General features: G+C 54.5%; 1 protein-coding gene across 2 annotated transcripts in view; it reads right to left on the reverse strand.

Moving 5' to 3' along the window:
• CUBN (cubilin) overlaps positions 1-22,851 on the reverse strand; it is a 215,101-nt gene that overhangs the window by 66,960 nt on the left and 125,290 nt on the right. For both annotated transcript variants that reach the window (XM_029077265.2, XM_029077266.1), the window contains exons 30-35: positions 19,593-19,767; positions 18,246-18,415; positions 7,426-7,582; positions 4,226-4,339; positions 1,776-1,886; positions 1,209-1,337 (exon numbers count right to left, since the gene is read on the reverse strand). In XM_029077265.2, the coding sequence (XP_028933098.1) occupies positions 1,209-1,337; positions 1,776-1,886; positions 4,226-4,339; positions 7,426-7,582; positions 18,246-18,415; positions 19,593-19,767 (856 nt within the window). The remainder of the gene's footprint in view (positions 1-1,208; positions 1,338-1,775; positions 1,887-4,225; positions 4,340-7,425; positions 7,583-18,245; positions 18,416-19,592; positions 19,768-22,851) is intronic.

The following is a 22,851-nucleotide window of genomic DNA, read 5'->3' on the forward strand; positions in this document are numbered from 1 at the left end:
CCCAAGGGGTGGAGTGTAAACCCATGAGGGAGACCTGAGAAAGAGTGGTGATGGTGATCTGGGGCAGGTCGCTTCATTTTCCTGGGCCTCAGTTACCTCATCTGTAAAATGGGGGTGAAGACCGTCAGCCCCGTGTGAGACAACCTGATGACCTTGTATCCCCCCAGCGCTTAGAACAGTTCTTGGCGCATAGTAAGCGCTTAACAAATACCACAATCATCATCATCATCATCATTACCATGTGCTGTTGGTGCTGAGACCTTAGGTTGGGCACCCTGGCTCTCCCTGCCAGTTTAGTCCAGGCTGTCACTGGGCCCTTCAGGCTACCAGTAAATCTTGATTCTATCTATTGCTATTGTTCTCGTCTGTCCGTCTCCCCCGATTAGACCGTAAACCCGTCAGAGGGCAGGGACCGTCTCTATCTGTTACCGATTTGTACATTCCAAGCGCTTAGTACAGTGCTCTGCACATAGTAAGCGCTCAATCAATACTATAGAATGAATGAATGAATGAAATAAATCTGGGCCCAGACCCGGAGAGAGGCCAGGCCGGCCCCAGGCCCAGCCCCCGTGCTGGGAATCCTCCTTACCTCTCCTTTCCCTCCCACAGCTCCCCAGACAGGGAACTTGGACTGGACCAGACCGCGTTCACCCACTGTCCTGCTGAATGCCAAAATCTCCCAGTGCCCTTACTGGAAAGGCGACTGGGGAGACCTGCCAGAGCGCAGCCCGTGCCGTGGGAATACTACAATTGAATCAGTTGCCTGGGAGGGCTCTGGAAAGCTGCAAGCGAATAATACCGCCGGCCATCGTTCCAGTGAGATTCAGATGTTCCCAAGCCGGCCCATCCTAGCCCACCGAGGTAGGTGACGCTTGAAACCCTTTCACAGACGGAGAAACCGAGGGGCCCTGGGGACTCGTCCGAGACTCCCAGTTGGAGCCGTGGAGATGAGCTGGGAGGCAAATTCCCCAAGTCGCAGTCGGGCGTGCTCTCCGCTCATCTCACTGCCATATTAGCCTGCGGTCCCTCGGTCTGAGATTAGCTCCCTACGCCCAAAGATACCACCTCTGCACCGTGGCTGGCCGGGAAAACAGGGTCACCAGGGAGGGGACACCATCAAGCCCCGCCCCTCCGAAGTAAAACGGCCAGGATTCTCGAGGACCCCTACGGCTTCTCTGCCCGGCAGCCTCACAGACCGGAAGTCTCACCTGAAGACGAAGCCTCGTAAACCGCGCGGAAGCCCTTCGACGCCAAGATGGAATAGGAGACGAACCTGATGATCAGTGAGTTGCTGAAAGAAGTGACCGGGGCCGGTAAAGTGGAGCCACAGTAACGTCCTAAGCCCCAACAGAAAGACAAGGAAAGTAGGTATCGTGGCCAGGGACACAAGGCAGGACCTCACCCTCCCAGTCAAGGCTCACGGGGGCCAACGAAAACCGGTGCTGGACTCATCCGCTGTGGCCAGCGGGGTCACAACGCGACCGGCCCTCAGGGTCTGCCCGGAAGTCATCCGGTAGTTCACACATTTGGAGTCGGCGTGGTTCCCCGGCCCTGAGCTCGTCTCCCACAGGCCAAAGTACCCCCCTAAACCCCGTGTCCCCCGGAAGGGCATTTTCCAGTCACGGCCGGCCCGTCGGCGGTTAGGGGAGCATTCCATCCCAAATGCTAATCTTTCTCAGCTTCACCGCGAGGAGCCGTGGTTCGGCGACTGGAAGATGAGAAGCCCGGCACCTCTGAGCCAACCCACCCGAGGAAACCATCGAAGAGCAGAGTACCTTGAACGGGAGCGTCGTCACTGGCTCCATCCAAAACTTCTACAGAATCCCGGGAACAGTTGACGCTTCCCTCCAGGTCAAAGGCGGTAAACGACAGGGAGATGTGATTGACTAGAACAGAGAGGGGGTGGGCGTGCGGAGCAACGGCGGGCTAGGGATCACCTGCAATTGAATTCCCCTTCCCAGCCGAGTCGCTTAGCCCATAACCCTGGGGTGGGTTCGAATCAGACACGGGGTCGCCCAGGAACGCTGAGAGGCAGAGAAGGGTGACTTGAGGCATCCGTCAGCCACAGGCCGCTCACACACAGACACGCTCACTCCTACAGAGGGGAGCGCGGGGCTTGGGGGAAATAGAAAATTTCTGTATCCTATCAATCGGTGATATTTATTGAGCATTTACAGCGTGCAGAGCAGTGCGCTCTGCACTTGGGAGTATAAGGGAGTAAGCAGACACCATTCCCGCCCTCAAGGAGCTTACAATCTAGTGGGGGAGATGGTTACTGAACTGAACGACTGGTAGGATGAAACAATAGAGGACAGAGGGGAAGGAGCGTGGCTCAGTGGAAAGAGCCCGGGCTCGGGAGTCAGAGGGCACGGGTTCTAATTCCGCCTCCGCCGCTTGTCAGCCGGGTGACTTGGGGCCAGTCACTTCTCTGTTGCCTCCGTTACCTCATCTGGAACATGGGGATGAAGGTAACAACCTATTTAACGATCTCGTTCTCGCCTCTCTCACCGCCGACCCCTCGCTCACACCTTCTCTCTGGCCTGCTTCCCCCCTCACCACCTCCCCATCTTCAAAGTCCTATTAAAATGACTTCCTTGACCGTTCTCCCCTCTCCCCGTCCTATTTTCCCACCCTCCTCTGTCACCCATGGGCGTAGGCCCATGTTTCCTAAACATTTAGGTACCACTTGTCCCAAATGATGACGATAATGCTTTCGTTAAGCGCTTACTATGGGCAAAGGACTGTTCTAAGCGCTGGGGTTCCAAGGTGATCGCGTTGTCCCACGTGGGGCTCACCGTCTCGATCCCCATTTTACAGATGAGGTAAACGAGGCTCAGAGAAGTTCAGCGACTTGCCCCAAGTCACCCAGCTGACAAGCGGAGGTGCCGGGATCAGAACCCACGACCTCTGACTCCCAAGCCCGGGCTCTTTCCACTGAGCCACGCTGCTTCTCAACCCTGAGGCACCGCTGGGATTCGAACCCAGGTTGCAGGCTTGTGAGACAGGGTAGGTGGCTGTGTTGTCATCGCTGATTGTGGGGGTCACCTGACCCACCCCCCTTAACTTATGTACATTTCTCATATTAGAGAGAAGCAGCGCGGCTCGGCGTCAAGAGCCCGGGCTCGGGAGTCAGAGGTCTTGGGTTTGAATCCTGCCGCTTGCCAGCTGTGTGACTTTGGGCAAGTCATTTAACTTCTCTGTGCCTCAGTTACCTCGTCGGTAAAATGGGGATTAAAACTGGGACAAGCTGATTACCTTATATCCCCCCAGCGAGCGCTCAGAACGGTGATTTGCACCTAGTAAGCGCTTAACAAATACCACCATTATTATATTCTATCCCTCCCTCTACCCGTGGGGTTTTTTTTTAGCATCTGTCTCCCCCAGCAGAGCGGAAGCTCTTGGGGACGTGGATCGCGTCTGCTAATTCTCCCATGTGCTTAGCTCAGTGCTCAATAAACTCTGTTGACTGACTGATTCACGGATGGATCAGAAACTCGGGGCGGCCTTTCTCCGGCGCCTGGCCCTCCCCCGCTTTCCCTCTGCTCGCTCTACGCCCCCGTTCACCTCTCCGCAGCTAAACCCTCTTCTCCCCCATTTCCCTCTCCTCCTCCCCGTCTCCCGTCCCACCCCCTCGGCACCGTACTCGTCCGCTCGACCGTATATATCTTCATCACCCTATTTGTTTTAATGAGATGTACCCTGATTCTATTGATTTGCCATTGTTTTAATGAGATGTTCTTCCCCTCCACTCGATTTATCGCCGTCGTTCTCGTCCGCCCGTCTCCCCCGATTAGACCGTAAGCCCGTCAAAGGGCGGGGGCCGTCTCTATCTGTTGCCCATTTGTCCATTCCAAGCGCTCAGTACAGTGCTCTGCACATAGTAAGCGCTCAATAAATACTACTGAATGAATGAATGCTTTCAGTGAAATGGGCTTTGATGCCCCCGGCTCTTCTCACCTGCCCCCATTCAGCACGTCGGCCTCGCCCAGCCCAGCTCCATCACGGTGGGCTTGACCCCAGCCCCGGGCCTGGCAGCGGGCTCGGCTGGACACCTTCCCCTCAGTCTGTCAATTTAATCAGATGGATGAAGCCGGCTCTGGCTGACCAGGATATTCCCGTTCCCTTTGGGCCCGGGAGCAGGCGGGGCTTTCAGAGGACCTAAAGGAGGAAGGTCTTCTCGTTCCACCACATCCCCCGGAGGTCTCCCAGAGATATCTCTACTTACAGGGGTGTCGGGCTCGAACCACCCAGCTGCAGTTCTGATGGCTCGGATGCCTGGCCGGAAACGTCGGAGAGGAGATCGCCCCGCTGGAGGCCGTGATTATGGTGCTGCCGCAGGCTGGGGAGCAAACACAGATTGGCCGTAACCCGTCTGCAGAGTCGGATCGAGGCCCCCGTGTTCCCTGGGTCTATTTGGCTTCGGGAGGGAGGGGGCTCCCATGTTACATGAGACCCAGCGGAAAGAGCCCGGGCTTCGGAGTCAGAGGTCACGGGTTCGACTCCCGGCTCTGCCGCTTGTCAGCTGTGTGACCGTGGGCGAGTCACGTCACTTCTCTGTGCCTCAGTGACCTCAACTGTAAAATGGGGATTAACTGTGAGCCTCGCCTAGGACGACCTGATGACCCTGTATCTCCCCCAGCGCTTAGAACAGTGCTCGGCACATAGTAAGCGCTTAACAAATACCAACATTGTTATTATAGTCATTCAGTCATCCAATAGTATTTATTGAGCGCTATGTGCAGAGCACTGAACTAAGCGTTTGGAATATACAATTCGGCAACAGGTAGAGACAATCCCTGCCCGACGACGGGCTTACAGTCGAATCAGGATGTAATTATATCACGCTGTTTTCTCTATGCCCACCCTCCCTCTCCACGCTGCAGCCAGAGCCTTTCCATCACTTTGTCCCCTCCTACTACAACCCAGCCACATACTTGGCTCCTCTAATGCCAACTTACCCGGTGTATCTCCATCCCGTCTGTCTCGCCGCTGACCTCTCACCCACACCCCGCCTCCGGCCTGAAATGCTCTCCCGCTTCTAATCTCTCTTCCTTCAAAGCCTTACTGAAGCCGCATCTCCTCCAAGATGTCTTCCCTAAGCCCTCCTTTCCTCCTCTCCCACGTCCTCTGCATCACCTTGACTTGCTTCATCCTCCCAGCCCCACGGCGCTTATGTGCATATCTGTAATTTTACTCATATGAATGGCTGTCTCCTCCCGTAGACCGTGTCGTGGGAAGGGAACTTATCTGTTGCATCGTTCTCTCCCAAGCACTTAGGACAGTGTTCTGCACACGAGCAAGTGTTCAGTAAGTACGAGCGATTGACTGACTTCACCCACCCCACTGGACACACTTGCTCTCTTTGGCTTTCCCTTACTCCCACTTCCTTCTGTTTCACCCTTGCACTCTCACCCGTTATTTCCCCCACCCTCAGTCCCCCGACACCTGCGATTTATTTTACGTCTGTCTCCCCTTCTAGATTCCAAGTTCCTTATGGGCAGGGCACGTATCTACGAAATGTGTGACATTTTACTCTCCCAAGTACTTGAGCGGGGGGCTGGGAGTCAGAAGGTCGTGGGTTCTAATCCCAGCTCCGCCGCTTCTCTGCTCTGTGACCTTGGGCAAGTCGCTTCACTTCTCTGGGCCTCAGTTACCTCGTCTGTAAAATGGGGATGGAGACTGTGAGCCCCATGTGGGACAGGGACTGTGTCCACTGTGCCTGGCACATAGTAAGCGCTAAACAGATACCATAATTGATCATTATTATTAGTAGTAGAGTGATCTGCACACAGAGAAATAGCGTGGCTCAGTGGAAGGAACCCGGGCTTGGGAGTCAGAGGTCTTGGGTTCGTATCCCGGATGCGCCACTCGTCAGCTGCGCGACTGTGAGCAAGTCACTTCACTTCTCTGGGCCTCAGTTCCCGCCTCGGTGAAATGGGGTTGAAGACTGCGAGCCTCACGTGATGACCCTGTATCTCCCCCAAGTGCTTAGAACAGTGCTCTGCACATAGTAAGCGCTTAACAAATACCAACATCATTATTATTAGTAGTAAATACCATCTCGACAGCTGCCCTGGACTATCAGCTGATGGATCAATTATGTACAACTGGCACATACGAGATTGGCCTTTCTCAGCGAAGAATTGAATCCCGCAGACAACTCATCTGTCATTGAATGAAAGACCTAACGGGAAACGTGACAGGAAAAAACCAGCAGGAGAAGAGAGAGGGGGCTACGGTAGGACGAGATCGGTGGCCCTGAGGATTCTGGTTTGGATGGGGTGGCCCAGCTCGATTTCTCTAACCACGGCGACCGGTCCCTGAGGAGCTGGCGCTCCATCAGAGCGCGGCCCCTCTCTTCATATCCTACGGTCTGGATTTGGGGGTGCCAAGACAGCTTTCCACTTTTCCACCGGTTACAGATAACCGGTAGAGTCCGGGTGTTTTGGCCCCAGTGTTCCCTCTGATTCCCCTGAGGACTCGGGGCAAGGGGAAGAGAACTCTTTCTCCCTGGAGAGATGGGGAATTATTACAATCTGCACACGAAAGCTCCCTAGAATCAGTCACGTCCCACTTGGGGCTGTTTCTTCGGGCGCCTCTGGACCCGGAGCTTTCCCTCCCGCTCACAGAGGCTCAGCTGCCAGGGAGAGAGACTCGTCGTTGTAAACGATCGTAATTTAGCCATTTCCCTACCCTCCTGGGCTCCTGCACCCAGGTCAACGGCTCGCTGAACGTTCTACCTCTGGGCAGAATTTGTTCGCCCTTGCGAGACAGTGAGACCCAGATGCAACCCCGAGGCCCTTCCCGTCTGTCCTAGGAGCCACCTCCGCTAAACGTAGAGAACGTAGAGAAGCAGCGCGGCTCAGTGGAAAGAGCCCGGGCTTGGGAGTCAGAGGCCATGGGTTCGAATCCCCGCTCTGCCACTTGGCAGCTGTGTGACCGTGGGCGAGTCACTTCACCTCTCTGGGCCTCATCTGTAAAATGGGGATTAAGACTGTGAGCCTCACGTGGGGCAACCTGATCACCCTGTATCTCCCCCAGCGCTTAGAACAGTGCTCTAGAAATACCAACATTATTATTATTATTACCATTATTAAACGGCAAGGCAGTTGAGGGCTTACAGGGCTCGAAGCCCAATGGGAAGTCTCTCAAGAGCGTCGGGAATATGATTTAGAGTCTAGAGCTCCCGCTAGCCCCATTCCCCTGGCACTGGTGGGGCCTAGGGCACTGCCTGAATACCCAGCACAGGGACACTGTGGGGGGAATATGGTGGGACACAGAGGGTGGTGACCTCTTAGGTGACCTTGGAGGCCCGGGTTGGCCCAGATTCCCACTGCAGATCAAATGCTCCCACTCCCCAGGGGGAAGAAAGGAGCTTTAGGCCCCCCGCTGGAAGGGCGTCAAGGGCCTTTGTGCCAAACTTGCCTTCGGTGAAGCGTGCCCAGAAACCCCGGTGCTGCGTGGCCTGGCCGGACTGAAATCGCACCACCACCGTGTTGCCGGAGGAGGTGATGGAGTCAGGAAGCTGCTGGCCACACCTGTGGAGAAGGAGCTCAGACGTCGCGTGTGGACCATCATATACCTGTGCGGGAAAAAAACAGGCGTCGGAGGGGAGTCACACATCGGGGACAACCAGAGCCACTTGCCAGCGGCCCCGGAGTTGCCCACTGCGGCTGGCGAAAGCCGTTCCCAACTACTGGGTAGCCTCAGAGGGGAGAAATGGCTGCATCCCGGGGCAGCAGGAATGTGCCGGCTCCCCACGTGGCCTGGATTCTCCTGCTCCCTGCTCCCTCCTCCGCCCGGCTGGCCGGACGTGCGGGGAGCGGAGTCGACCGGTCGCATCACCGGGAACAACTCTGTCCGAAGAGAGAGACGGCAGTTCTGGGCTGTTCCGTTGCCTTCCCCGATGTGGAACAGCAAAGACCTGGGGCTGCTGACACAGTCTCATCGGCACCCGCCGCCTCACCATCATCCTCACAAATTACTTCACCCGGATTTACGGTGGGACAAGTAGAAAAAGCACGTGATCTTCTGTGCCGCCGCTTCCCAGGAGATTCTCGCTGCTCTCTCTGGATTCCTGCCCTATAGTGTGGTTCCCAGAATCCATTCATTTGTATTTACTGAGCAATAATGTAATAACGTTGGCATTTGTTAAGCGCTTACTATGTGCAGAGCACTGTTCTAAGCGCTGGAGTAGATACAGGGTAATCAGGTCGTTCCACGCGAGGCTCCCGGTCAATCCCCATTTTACAGATGAGGTAAGTGAGGCACAGAGAAGTGAAGTGACTGGCCCACAGTCACACAGCTGACAGGTGGCAGAGCCGGGATGCGACTCCCAAGCCCGGGCTCTTTCCACTGAGCCACGCGGCTTCTGTGCTGTGGCTGTTTTGCAGAACACCGACAGACATTTAGGAAAGCACGACGGTGCCCCATTATACCCTCTTCTCTTAGTGCTATCCCGTAAGATAGAGAAGCAGCGCGGCTCAGAGGAAAGAGCCGGGGCTTGGGAGTCAGAGGTCGTGGGTTCGAATCCCGGCCCCGCCGCTTACCAGCTGTGTGACTTCACTTGCCTTCTCTGGGCCTCAGTTCCCTCATCTGTAAAATGGGGATGAAAACTGTGAGCCTCACGTGGGACAACCTGATCATCTTGTATCGCTCAGCACTTAGAACAGTGCTCTGAGCCTAGTAAGCGCTTAACAAATACCATCACTGATTTTTTTTAATTTAAGAAGCTCTCTGACCCTCTGGGATAGTGCTCCAAGCATGCGTCTGGGCACAGGCTCCTAGCCCTGGGCCTGCTCTCCACCTCCTGGGCACATCCACGCCACCTTACAGCCCCAACAAGATCAAAGATATATTCAGCCCAACACAAGACCTCAAATAACAATGGGTAACAACAGGTACGGATGGCCAGGAGAGCAGCCATCGGATAATAATAATAATGGTGATATTTACTACGCACTTACTATGTGCCGGAGGGAAGATAATCCCTATTTATTTTGTTAATGAGGTGTACATTCCCTCGATTCTATTTACTGCTACTGTTTTTGTCCGTCCGTCTCCCCCGCTTAGACTGTAAGCCCGTCAGTGGGCAGGGATTGTCTCTATCTGTTGTCAAATTGTCCATTCCAAGCGCTTAGTACAGTGCTGGGCACATAGTAAGCGCTCAATAAATACTAATGAATAATCCGACTGGACAAGGATACTGTCCCCTACGGAGCACCTGGTTGAAGAGCAGCATGGCTCAGTGGCAAGAGCCCGGGCTTGGGAGGCAGAGGTCATGGGTTCGAACCCCGGCTCTGCCACTTGTCAGCCGTGGGACTGTGGGCAAGTCACTTAGCTTCTCGGTGCCTCAGTTACCTCATCTGTAAAATGGGGATTAAATGTGAACCTCACATGGGATAACCTGATTACCCTGTATCTCCCCCAGCGCTTAGAACAGTGCTTGGCACATAGTAAGCGCTTAACAAATACCAACATTATTATTGAAGAGGGAGAACAGTTGCGCCATGCCCATTTTTCAGTTCAGGAGACTGCGACATAGAGAAGGTAAGTGACTTGTTCAAGGTCACCCAGCAGGCTACTGGTGATACTGGGCCTAGAACCCAGGTCTCCTGACTTCCGGCCCTCCCTGCCCTTTCCACTGGGCCACCTGCCTCCTGTCGTCTTTGAGCAGCCAGGCGCCGGAAGTGATGAACATCAGGAGAGCATAAATCTGGCAGTTCGAGTGGCCATTCTGAAGCCTCCGGACGCAGCTGAGCACGCAAAACGTGGGTGAGGGTAACTAAAGAAACCGTCACCAAATCGTAAAACTTAATTGTTTAAATTCGTCTATCGTGAAAGTTAATGAATAGCATTAACGATTGTATCATCACTAATACAATTAAAGAAAACATCACCAAATCGTAAAACTGAATTGTTTAAATTCATCTATCGTGAAAGTTGAATAGCATTAACGACTGTATTATCATTAATGCAATTAAAGAAAACGTCACCAAATCGTAACTTCATTGTTTAAATTCATCTATCGTGAAAGTTAATGAATAGCATTAATGATCGTATCACTTTTGGAAAACATATTCATATTGTTTTGGTCAATATGGAACGCATCAGTGGACTTCACATGATTTCCTCTAAACTTTGGTCTGTGCACTTTTAACAGCGTTTTTAGGGAACCAGTTAAGAGCGGGGTTTTTCAGTACCGTAACAGTAGATGGCACGGTCCCTGCCCTCAGAACATTTACCATCTCATGGAAAAACAAGCGGACACAGATACGGCGAGAGCGGGAAGGAAAACATAAACCTGGGACCAGCAAGAGTATGAAAAGGTGAATTTTAAAATGGAGGATTACACTGATAAAGGCTCAGGATGGAGCTTCCTGGTTTCTGGATTGGTGATTTTCCCCAATTATCTTGTCCATAATTAAATTGGCCTTCAACCGAATATGTATTTGCGACCGTATTTTTTCTTATCCCACCTCGAGCACCGTATCAGCCTCCTGGCTTGACCTCCCTGCCTCCCGCCTCTCCCCACTCCAGTCCATACTTCGCTCTGCTGCCCGGATCATTTTTTATTTTTTTTACAAAACGTTCAGGCCATGTTTCCCCACTCCTCAAGAGACTCCAGTGGTCACCCATCCACCTCCACATCAAACAGAAGCTTACCCCTTCTCCTCACCACTCTCCTACTACAACCCAGACAGGACCCTTCACTCTAATTCTACCTCGGTCTCGACTATCTTGCCGCCGCCGTCTCGCCTACGTCCTGCTTCTGTCCTGGAAGGCCCTCCCTCCTCAAATTCGACAGACAGTGACTCTCCCCCTCTTCGGAACCTTATTGAAGGCGCATTTCCTCTTCTCCCTTTCCTCTTCTCCCCCTTCTGCACCACCCTGACTCGCTCCCCGTATCCGTCACCCCTCCCAGCCTCACAGCACTTTCGCTCGTATCTGTAATTATTTATAATTGCAGATACATATAATTACATATATATATACATATATAAATATAATTACAGATAAATATAATTTATAATAATGCCCGTGACCCCCTCTAGACTCTCTGTGGGCAGGGAATGGGTCCGCTGTTGTAGCGTACTCTCCCAAGAGCTTAGTAAAGTGCTCTGCACACAGTAAGCGCTCAATAAATATGATCGACTGCCTACACGTACAGCAAAATATGAACTTCTATCTCTATGGACCCAGGTGGCCCTGACTGCCAGCGGAGTCCACTCTCTTCTCTTTGATCGTCTTCACCTAGATTGGTAGCTCGCTGGGGGCGGGGAATGTGTCTGTTAGCTCTCCCAAGCGGCTTAGTACGTAGGAAGGGCTCAATAAACACCCCCGATGGATTGACCTGTCAGGTTGGATGATCCACTCATCCCGCTGTCGTCGTCAGCTCCGAACGTGCAGCCGCGCAGCGCTACTGCAGAGGGCATCCTGCCCTCGGCCAAACCCTTTCCCTGTTTCCCCGTCGCTCGGGGAGGCGCAGGATGGGAGGCGTCTCTCCCTGGGAGCTGGGGGTTACAGCCTGAGAGCTGAGGGTCGGGAGCGAGGCATTTCAGCGGGAATGCTGGAGTGCAGCCCCCTCCCTGCGGCCCTCCCCCAACGGTGCGGGCCCCCGCTCCCTCTGTCCAGCTGTACAATCTCCCCTTTCAGGAGGCCTCTCTTCATCTCTGCCCTTAGAGCCAGCTCCCTGGTGCTCAGCCCATTTAATTGTGTCAAAGGCACGCCGCGCCTTACTTGGCCTCTTCGGCAAAACCGCGGGGGAGGGAGGGTGTGTGTTGCCCTGAAAGCGTAAACTTGGTTACCATCAGGACCCCGCCGGGGCCAAACGCCAGGAAGACTCACGGCCCCGGCCAGAGCAGCTCTGGAGGGAATGCGAGGGACCTGAGGTAAAGCTGGGACCTTCACCACGTCGGCCCTGCGGTCGCCCGAACGCCTTTCAGCCCATCCGGTCCCCTTGGTGCAGTCCCCAGCACATCCTCCGGCTCGCTGATCCAGGCTCTCCCCCTAAGAAGGATTCTGGCCGGCTGTGGGGCTTTGGGCAAGTCACTTCACTTCCCTGTGCCTCAGTTACCTCATCTGAAAGAATGGGGATTAAGACCGCGAGCCCCACGTGGGACAACTGAGTTAACTCGGGTCTACTCCGGTGCTTGGCACATAGTAGGTGCTTAACAAGGGCCATCATTATTATTCCCGCCTCGCCCACCCACCCTGCGGGCGGGAGCAAGGCAGGATGGATAACTCTCACCTTCTCAAGGCCCAGCGTGAGCGGGCCTCGACCCCGTGACTCAGCCGCGACCCACTCTCCGTCCCAGAGCGGCACTATGCACCCAGGATTACTCCACCTCCGGCGCCCGCTTCCCTCGCACAGGGAAAAATCTGTAGTTTTAGGCCTCCGCCCAACTTCAGAGCTCCGCCCTCCCCCAGGATTTCTCCAAATAATGGGGATATGAGATGACAGCTTGAGATGGCAAGACCTCCACTCCTGAGCCCCAGTGGGGTCTCTTCTACCGCCTCTTGCTGAGACCCCTGGCTCTTCTGCCCGGAGAAGTCCTCCTGGGACAGGGAAACAGGGTCACAAATCACCCAGCAACAGGACTGAGTCGATATGACAACCTTGGGATACCTCGCGCCTCTCTGCCAGGCCTCGACAGGCATCGTCCTCTGGCTGGCGTCACCAGGGGCGTTGGCTTCCCCTTCCAGAGCCCGCGGTCGCACCCCTTCTGGGAAGAGCCGAGGCCCTGGCGAGCCTCAGTGGTCACTGGGACCACCCGAACTGAGATGAGGGTGTTATGAGGATGCATCCAGCCCGGCTAACTCTCCGATAAGAACTCTGTCCCGGAGGCGTTATCGCAAAGCCATTGTCTCAGCTGTAGCCAAGTGTACCTTCTGGGATCTGCCAGGTTGCAGGGTCCCACAGCAGCTGAGATTTGTGGTGGGACAGCGAGGGAGGCTCCCGACTGGCATCTCCACCTCCAAACCATTCAATTCTGGACCTGTGAGCTCCGCCTTACGCGGCCTCCCCAGAACCTGCATTGGCTACTCTCCCAGTCTGGTTCCAGTCTGTCCAAATTCCTAGCTTCAGTCCCGTCACGAGCCCTACTCTGTTCCCACATCCCACCGGTGTCTGTCAATTCCCCCAAAGTTGGCTGCCCCGTAGCCAAAACCCCTCCTTCACTCCCAGAGTTCAACTCCAGCCCATTCTCTGCTCACTGGCTACTGACGAACCCAGTCAACGGTGCACTTATCTGCATTCCCTGCGGCTTCGGACCGGTACACGGCACAGCCGGTGGGATCCTTGTAACAGATATGGAGAAAGGACAGGGAACGCCACGGTCTCTCCACCGCATTCCCTGCATTTCAAGGCATCTGACTCTATCAACAGTTCACGGCTAGAGCATCTGCTAAGCTAATTTGACCGCCTCGAGCGGTTCACCGACTCCATTAAATTATATGGTGTACATTAATCACTGATTCATATTAATATCTGTCTCTCCCTCTAGACTGTAAGCTCATTATGGGCAGGGAATGTTGCATCCTACTCTCCCAAGACTTTAGTATAGTGCTCTGTACATAGTAAGCGCTCAATAAATACCACTGATTGATTGACTGATGGGGGTATGTCTGGGGAAGCCAACTTTGAAGGTGTCCTGAACTGACCGTGTCCCATCACCATCTGAGTGAAATAGAGCTCGCTGATATGTCTGATTCTATTCCATCTATTCTAGGCTGCCAGGCGTGAGGACACAGCAAATTTGTTTCCTATCCACCGGGAAACTCTTCAACTCCATGTCTCTCTTTTTTTTTTTTGGAACGATATTTGTTAAGCACTTACTCTGTACTCAACACGGTACTAACCGCCGGGGTAGGGACGAGCTAATCAGGTTGGACACGGTCCATATCCCACGTGGGGCTCACCGTCTTAACCCCATTTTACAGCTGAAATAACTGAGACACAAAGCAGCGACGTGTCTTGCCCAAGATGACACAGCGGACGAGCCGCAGAGCCGGGATGGGAACCAGGTCCTCTGATTTCTAGGCCCGCGGCCTTTCCACTAGGCCACGCTGCTTCTCTTTGAGACCCTGAGCCTAGAAACTGCTGTTGCGCTGACACATGGGCTCTGGAGACAGAGACACAAGATTTGGAAATGATTATGAATCACTTCTCAGAGTTGGTTTGCTCGTGACTGAGAATAAGCTTGAAGAAAACTGGAATCACACATTTAGCCAGAGCCAGGAAACCCTCAATGGCAACACGCGACATCATCCTTAAATTTGACCGCCGGCAGTCGGAAGATGAGATTCTTGTGGCTTTTGATGTGATGAAGACACTAATAATAATATGTACCAAACACTGTACTAAGTGCTGGGGCAGATACAAGTTACGTTCCCAAGTGTTTAGTTCAGTATATTGCAGTCAGGAAGTGCTTAACGGATACCATAAGTTATTTAATATCACAGAAAAGCTCAGCCTCAAACGCCGTGACATCTAAGCCGTCGGTTGGATTGGACTAGACGTGGCTGTTGAGTTGGTCCAATTTAAGGTGCGGGGAATCAACTGAGGAAGGCTCGTTGGAAAGAATTCAGGGTGAAAGTTGAGATTTCGATGGGCTTTAAACAGGAGAAGTGCCGTGGTCTGTCGGATTGGAGGGAAGAGGGAGGTCCTGGCCTGGGAAGCAACGTGAAGAAAGGGATGGGAGTGAGGGAATAGAGAGTGAGGGATGGTTAGAAGGTTGCCTTGGAAGGAACGAAGAGAGGGAGGTGGGGAGTAGTGGGGTGAAGAAATGTAAGATGGGGAGGATTGAGGAAGAGCCTGGACGCTGACTGTGAATTGGTATTTGAGGTGGAGAGAGGGAGGGAGGGAAAGTGGGAGTGAGAGAAGGGGGCAGCCTTCCTCCGGCAATGTCCAGGGCTGTAATTTTGCACATGGCTACACGGGGTGGGAGGGAGGGATGGGGGAACGAGGCCTTTGGTGAGAATGGAGGTCCTGGCTCTGCCAAAAAAGGATTCTTCCCTCTGCCTTGCTCCTGCAGCCCAGATACTAGAAAACCTCCTGTGCGGAAGGAAAGATAGGAAGGGAAGAGGAAATAGTGCATGTCCCAGGGGCTGACGGGGTTAAGGAGTTCCTCAGGAACTTTTTTTTAAAAAAATGGTATTTGCTAAGTACTTACTGTGTGCGAGGCACTCTTCTAAGCACTGGGGTAGACACAAGCTAATCAGGTGGAACACAGGCTATGTCCCACATGGGGCTCACGATCTTAACCCCCATTTTCCAGATGAAGGAACTGAGGCACAGAGAGGTTAAATGACCGGCCCACAGTTACACAGCCCAGGTCCTTCTGACTCCCAGGCCCAGGTTCTATCCTCTAGGCCATGCTGCTCCTCATTCTTCTTCTGCCTTTTAAAGCGACAGAGATGAGTAAGAAGGCAAGTCCGAGTCCTGCGCTCCTTTCAGCACCCTCTCCTCAGCCAAATGACTCTGCTCAGTACCCTGGGATGTAATTTCCACTTACACCAGGTGCCAGCTATAACCCTCGGGCCAGCTATCCCCCCTTCCTTACCTGCGTCACCCCCATACAAACCTCGGCAGAAGGAAGCCAGCTCCAGTGTCTCCCGTTTAGGATTGGGATTAATGCCACGCTAGCCGGCCCCGTGGGCTTGTAGGGAAACCAGCCCCCTCAGGGGAATGGGGATTGAGTTACGATCGACGGTTCGGGCCCAGCTGGGGCTCAGCCTGGCTTGGAGCGAGTTCTTTTGTGCGTAAAGATGAGGGATACAAACCCACACCCTGTGGGCTGGGGGGAAAGCGAAGGGCGAGGCCCTGTACGGCGATACCCCTAGGGAGCGGGGGGTGTTTCCCCAGCCCTGCTTCTTTGGACCGTAGGTCCCCAGATCCTGCCAAAGTCAGAAACCCCCACCACGGGCGGTAGACCAAAATAGAAGCCTGGTGCTCGGAGCCAGGCCTCGCTCCTGCTGGGCTCGGCATCTCCGTGGACAGCACAGCCTCGCCGGAGCCCACGGCGAGCGTTTGCTTCTCTCCCAGGGCGGCTCCCAGGAAACCTCCGATTTTAGCTCTGGGATTCCGACCTTTCTTTGCCTGATTCTGGATCCCTGTCAGTCTCTATTGCCTCTGAATGGCTTTTCCCTGGAGGCCGGGGCCGGGGCCGGGAAGGCAGCTGAGGTTGAGGCCCCGGCTGGGGTGGATTTTCCAGGCATTCAGGGCATTTAACCCACTTCCTGCAGGCTGTCTGACTCCCAAACCTCATGTAGCTGGAGCCTCCCGTCCCTTCTGCCCCTCATCCACCGCCTTCATTTCGAAGGGACTGCTGAGAGCCACCGATCCGGGGCTCAGGAGCGGTGCCGTAATCAAGCAGTTAATAATCATGATAAACATAGCACTCGCTAAGCGCTTACTATGTGCCAGGCACTGTACTGAGCCCTGGGGCGGATACACGCAAATGGGGTTGGACGCAGTCCCTGCCCCACGTGGGGCTCGCGTTCTCAATCCCCATTTTCCAGATGAGGTAACCGAGGCTCGGAGAAGTGAAGTGATTTGCCCAAGGTCACGTAGCGGAGGCGGGATTAGAACTCATGACTTTCTGACTCCCAGGTCTGAGCCCTGTTCCGCCATGCTGCTTCCCGCGGGAATTAACCTGCAGGACAGGAGCTACTCAGGCGTGCTCCGCGGCCCAGTGAGGACGGACCTACTGGGCCAGGGACCGTGCCTTCTCAGCCGAAGGAGCCGCAACTTCCCGCTCCCTCCCTGCCCCAAAGCGGTCCCTGGGCCCCCCTTGCCGGGGTGGAGTCACGCCGAGCTCGGCGAAAAGAAGCAGCAGAGTCCAGTGGGTAGAACCTGGGCCTGGGAGGCAGAAGGACCTCGGTTCTAATCCCGGGTCTGCCACTTGTTAGCTGTGTGACCTTGGGTCAGTCATTTCACATCTCGGTGCCTCAGTTACCTCATCTGTAAAATGGGGATTAAGACCGTGAGCCCCTTGTGGGACATCAACTGGGTCCAACCTGATTATCTTGTACCTACCTCAGCGCTTAATACAGTGCCTGGCACATAGAAAGCACTTACAAACCCTATTAAGAAAAGTCCCATTGGGAAAAGGACAATTTCAGTACAATACCAACTTCATGTTATTATTATTATTACATAATTACATCTCCGTGAAGCACACTTCTCTGTGTGCTTCAACTGTATGAGTGATTCCTTGGATACCACTGCTCAAAAGTTTCCCTGGTTGGGCTCCTCTTCACAAAAGATTGTGGACTCTCAAGTCGAGGATGCCAGGAGGGTTTCCCTGCTAGGACACACATTTTCTCCTTATGCAGCCCCCCAGAAGTTCCCCAGTGTGGAAACAAGTAGGGGCTCGGGATAATACGAACATATACACGCGATTCTTCACTTACGCTGCTTTTTCCCTGTAGGTAGCAATATCAGTTTGATGGAATCTTGGTTTGCTCAGGGTTTTGGAGGTCAGCAGCAGGTTTAGGGCTGTGGGGCAGGGAGGGGCTTACTTGGGATAAACCTTGTATGTTGTTATGTTCCCGACACGGGCTCAGGACTCCAAAGACAAAACCTTTGTCGAGAGGTGCAGAGGGTCAGGTTTCCCCTGCTCAGTCCTGCAGCTAAGTGGGAGTTGATTGGAAAATGTTTAACGGAAAAATCAGTCATTTTTTTCCTCGTATTTGTTAATAATAATAACGTTGGTATTTGTTAAGCGCTTACTATGTGCAGAGCACTGTTCTAGGCGCTTTGGTCATCAGGTTGTCCCACGTAAGGCTCGCAGTCTTAATCCCCATTTTACAGATGAGGGAACTGAGGCACAGAGAAGTGAAGTGACTCGCCCACAGTCACCCAGCTGACAAGGGGCAGAGCCGGGATTCGAACCTCCGTCCTCTGACTCCCAAGCCCGGGGCTCGTTCCACTGAGCCAGGCCGTTAGGCTCTTACTACGGGCCAGGCACCGTACTAAACGCCGGGGCAGATACGAGCAGGTCAGGTCGGACCAAGTCCATATCTCACGTGGGGCTCCTAGTCTTAATCCCCATTTTGCAGATAAGGTGGCTGAGACACAGAGAGGTTAAGTGACTTGCCCAAGGTCACCAAACAGATGATTAGAACCCAGGTCCATCTGACTCCCAGCCCCAGGCTCTCTCCACTAGGCCACGCTGGTCTCACTGTCTCCAATAAGCGTCTCCCGCCATTATCTAATGGGAAAACTCAGGGTAGACACTTACTTCAACGCACGAGTCTTGGGGATCCAGGTCAAAGTCAGTGAAGTTCAGGAGCACGTGGTGTCCGCCGTCGACCTGGATGATCCAGGAGCAATCGCTGTTCCTGCCATAAGGATGAGGGTAGTTGGGAGAATGGATTTCTCCGCGTGGAACCTGGAAGTTTCCTCCGCAACCTGGACGGATTGGAATCATTCATCGTCAGAAGCAGGGGAGGGGCTTGATGGCCCGTCATTCACCTTTCCCCCTTAGCCCAGGCTCCATTCCGCCCATTTCTGGGATGCGGTCGTGGGATTTGCCCTCTAACAGAGCACCTCGACGGGATGGGAAAAGGCGAACTACCGAGAATCTGTGAAAGAGCTTCCCCGGCCTCCCCGACCCCACCGGCCTACGACATGAAATCCTGCCTTTTCCAGCGTACCCCAGGCTTTTATATCTTGATCCTCTCCGCACTTGGACTGCAAACCCCCGCCCGCAGATTCAGGCTTGGCCTGGTTTCGGCCCCTGATGGAGGATACCCTTCTCCGCAAACCGCTTCACCCAAACCACACCTGAAGCCCTTCAAGTGTGCAGATTCGAGCGTCACCAAGGATTTTAGAAGCTCCTCGGTCCGTCACTACCCGGGAGGATGAGGGCAAATCCACCTGAGAAGGTGACTGGGACTGGGATAGATTGGGACTGGAATACAGGTGACTGGAATTACGATTTGGTACAAGTGGACGGGACGGTGCCTCAGAAGATGTGGATTACGGCATGAGTGATCTGGATTATAATAATGCATAATTATGGCATTTGGTAAGTGCTTATTATGTGCCATAATTTGCTTATTATTTGCTTATTTTGTGCCATAATGTGCATATTATTTGCTTATACGGATACAAGCAAATCCGGTTGGACAGAGTCCCTGTCCCACATGGGGCTCACGGTCTCATTCCCCATTTTACAGAGGAGGGAACTGAGGCCCAGAGGAGTGAAGTGACTTGCCCAAGGTCACCCAGCAGAGACGTGACGGAGCCGGGACTAGAACCCGCGACCTTCTGACTCCCGGGCCCGCGCTCCCTTCCCAGCGGAAGCCGGGAAGTTCAGACGATTGACGCGGCGGCACAAGCACGGTTGAAATCCAGGTGATGGGGGTGACCATTTGGATTGCAATCCAGGTGATAGAGATGGTGGTCAATCAATCGACCAGTGGCATTTATTGAGCGCTTGCTGTGTGCAGAGCACTGTTCTAAGTGCTCGGGAGAGTACGACGATGGGGACCGTGGTATCGAAGGGTAGGCTTTACCCTCGCGTCCTCCCCGGTGATTCTGCGTGATCCGTGTCCCCCCCCTCGCACCTCCTCCAGCCCCTTACCTCCCGGAACCTCCTGCCAGGTGGCCGCGAAGCCTCTGCCACTGACAGAGCGGTCTGTCTTGAACCGAACGGTGAGGGCGTTTCCCGTGCTTGAGACCCGCAGCGGGTTCTCCCGGGCCCTAGGGAAGCACAGCTGGGCCAGCCGGGGAGAGCGGAAATCGGGGCCGCCGTAGACCTGGGCAGACCAGAGAGGAGACCCTTATTTACGGGACGGACTTCGCCGGCCCCGTCCCCTCTCCGTCCTGCCCCCCGCCGCCGTGAGCTCCTCCCCGATCGCCCAGCGGAGCTCCCCCCGGCGAGTCTCCCCCAAGGAGGCTCTAAGGGGAGGCGGCAGAGGTTTCCGTCGGTTTGGCCCCTTCCGCTGGAATAATAATGATAATGTTGGTATTTGTTAAGCGCCCACTATGTGCCGAGCGCTGTTCTAAGCGCTGGGGTGGATGCAAGGTCGTCAGGTTGTCCCACGTGCGTCTAATCCCCGTTAGACGAGGTCCCCGAGGCCCAGAGAAGTCAAGCGGCTTGCCCGAGATCACGCAGCAGACAAGTGGCAGAGCCGGGATTAGAACCCGTGTCCTCTGACTCCCAAGCCGGGGCTCTTGCCGCTGAGCCACGCTGCTTCTCCCTCGGAAGCGCCGCTGGATCAGCCCGGTGCTCTGCACATAGTCAGCGCGCAATAAATGCTATCGAATGAACGAACCCAACGCTCGTGGCTCAGTGGAAAGAGCACGGGCTTTGGAGTCAGAGGTCATGGGTTCGAATCCCAGTTCGGCCACTTGTCAGCTGCGTGACCGTGGGCAAGTCACTTCACTTCTCTGCGCCTCAGTTACCTCATCTGTAAAATGGGGATTAAGACTGTGAGCCCCACGTGGGCCAACCTGATTCCCCTGTGTCTACCCCAGCGCTTAGAACGGTGCGTGGCACATAGTAAGCGCTTAACAAATACCAACATTATTAACGCTGCGGGAATACAGAACAGCCTAGAGACGTTTTGTCTAAGCTACTCGTTGGATCCGTTCTTCAGAGAAGCTGCAGGGTCATCAGTCAGTGGTATTAACTAAGCCCTGTACCGTGCGAAGCCCTGCACTAAATGCTTCGGAGAGGACGGTAGAGTTGGCCGGCCCCATCCCTGGCGACAAGGAGCTTGCAATCTAGTGGAGGAAGCAGCGGGGCTTAGCGGAAAGAGCCCGGGCTTGGGAGTCAGAGGACGTGGGTTCTAATTCCGGCTCCGCCACTGGGCTGCTGTGTGACCCTGGGCAAGCCGCTAAACTTGTCTGTGCCTCGGTTCCCTCATCTGGAAAATTGGGATTAAAAGTGTGAGCCCCACGTGGGACAACCCGATGACCCTGTATCTACCCCGGCCCTTAGAACAGTGTCTGGTGCATAGTAAGGATTTACCAAATATCCCTCTTATTATCATTATTAATATTATTATAGCATAATAATAATATTAGTACGGTATTTGTTAAGCGATTACTATGTGCCAAGCACAATACTAAGCACCGGGGGGGATACGAGAAAATCGGGTCGGACGCGGTCCCCGTCCCACGTGGGGCCCGCACTCCCAATCTCCATTTTACAGATGAGGGAACCGAGGCACAGAGTAGTCAGTGACTCGCCCAAGGTCACAGAGCAGACAAGCGGACCCTGCTCCACCCCTCCGAGGCCGGACTGCCCTTCCGGGAGCAGAGTGGGATCCTCGGGAGAAAGGGCTGATGACTGACTCGCGCGGACCGTGCAGAGGGAGGGTCTGTTATACTCTCCCAAGCGCTTATCACAGAGCTCTGCACACAGAGAGCATTCAATCAACACCACTGGTTGATTGATAGATTGAGTGGTTGCCCCAGGCCTCAGTCATCCGGGGTGTCTCCTGGAGCCCTGCTTGCAGTAATGGGATCCCAATTCTCTTTCCTTCTCCGGGCCGAGTATCTAAGGAATCTGGAATATGTGCAGGCGGGATCCTGTGAGATTCCCAGGGCTGCGCTGGGCTGTTCCCCTAAAAGCCATGGCATAAAACCCCAGTCACGGGCTATTCCTGCGCTCACCCCCCGTCACTCAGCAGCCCCACGGTCTCTGTGCTGACTGAGTCACAGCACTGCGCGGTCACCCGCCTGCCCGGTGCCCCGATGGCTACGGGAAAAGGGCCTCAGGGATGCTCTGGGAGGGAAATGCCCAAAATGGAGCTAAGCGTCCCCCCGCTTAGCTCTCTGAACTCCCGGTTTTCCGACCATCCTCTGCCCAGATATATCTTCCTGTCCCACAGGGAAGACTTCTGGGCATCCACATGGGTCCGGACTAGTCCCCGGTCTCCAGGGCCCCTGGGCCCTGAAGAATCACTCAGTTCTCTCCGGGGCAAAACCAGGCCAGGACTCTGTCGTGGTTGGACCTCCGGCCGAATCGGCGGCGCCGGACCAGAGCAGCCCAAGGAGGCTTTCCGTTCCCTCTCTGACCCCTAGAGAAGTCGGGAGCTTTCTCGAAGGATCAGCCTGGATGAGGACCAATGTGACTCGGACCTCTGGAGTGTCGGGAAATGGCTCCCTCCCAGCCAGCCCAGCAGCTAGCCACACACCTCCAGTTTCTCCAGTGCTAACCTTCTCACTGTACCTCCGCATCACCCATCTCACCCCCTGACCTCTCACCCACCTCCTCCCTCTTCATATCTGACAGAAAATTACTTTCCCCACCTTCTAATCCTTACTGAGGGCACATCTCCGAAGGCTTTCCCTGACTAAGTCCGCCTTTCCTCTCCTCCCACTCCCTTCTGTGTTCTCTTATTCATCCCCACAGCACTTACGTACATATCTGCAATTAATTTCTATCGATGTCTGTCTCCCCCCCCCGCCGATCTAGACTGTAAACTCATTGTGGGCAGGGAATATGTCCTTTTATTGTTACGTCACACTCTCGCAAGCACTTAGTACTGGGCACTGCGCACAGTAAGTGCTCAATAAATACCACTGACTGACTGGCTGAACAGCTGGGTTGCGCTCAGCTGGTTTGGGGGTCTACATTTGCTTTCCTGCACGGCCTGGCAATTCTCCCAGGAGAAATTTCCATCTAGGAGGGGCCGGAGAGAGTGAGGCAGCCCTCTCAGCTGGGCTCTTCCAGTTGGGCTCCTCCGGCGGCCCCCCGTACAGTCCCTAAAGCTTTAAAGGCCGGTGTACCCCAAGTCACGGGGACTCGGCCGGGAGCACTGTGCAGAAGGTCCGGCGACGGAAGGCCCCGGCTGACTCCCAGAGGGCCGTTTGTAAGAACTGGGTCGGAG

The sequence above is a fragment of the Ornithorhynchus anatinus genome, chromosome 13 (genome assembly GCF_004115215.2).
Source record: "Ornithorhynchus anatinus isolate Pmale09 chromosome 13, mOrnAna1.pri.v4, whole genome shotgun sequence".
Classification (NCBI taxonomy): Eukaryota; Metazoa; Chordata; class Mammalia; order Monotremata; family Ornithorhynchidae; genus Ornithorhynchus; species Ornithorhynchus anatinus.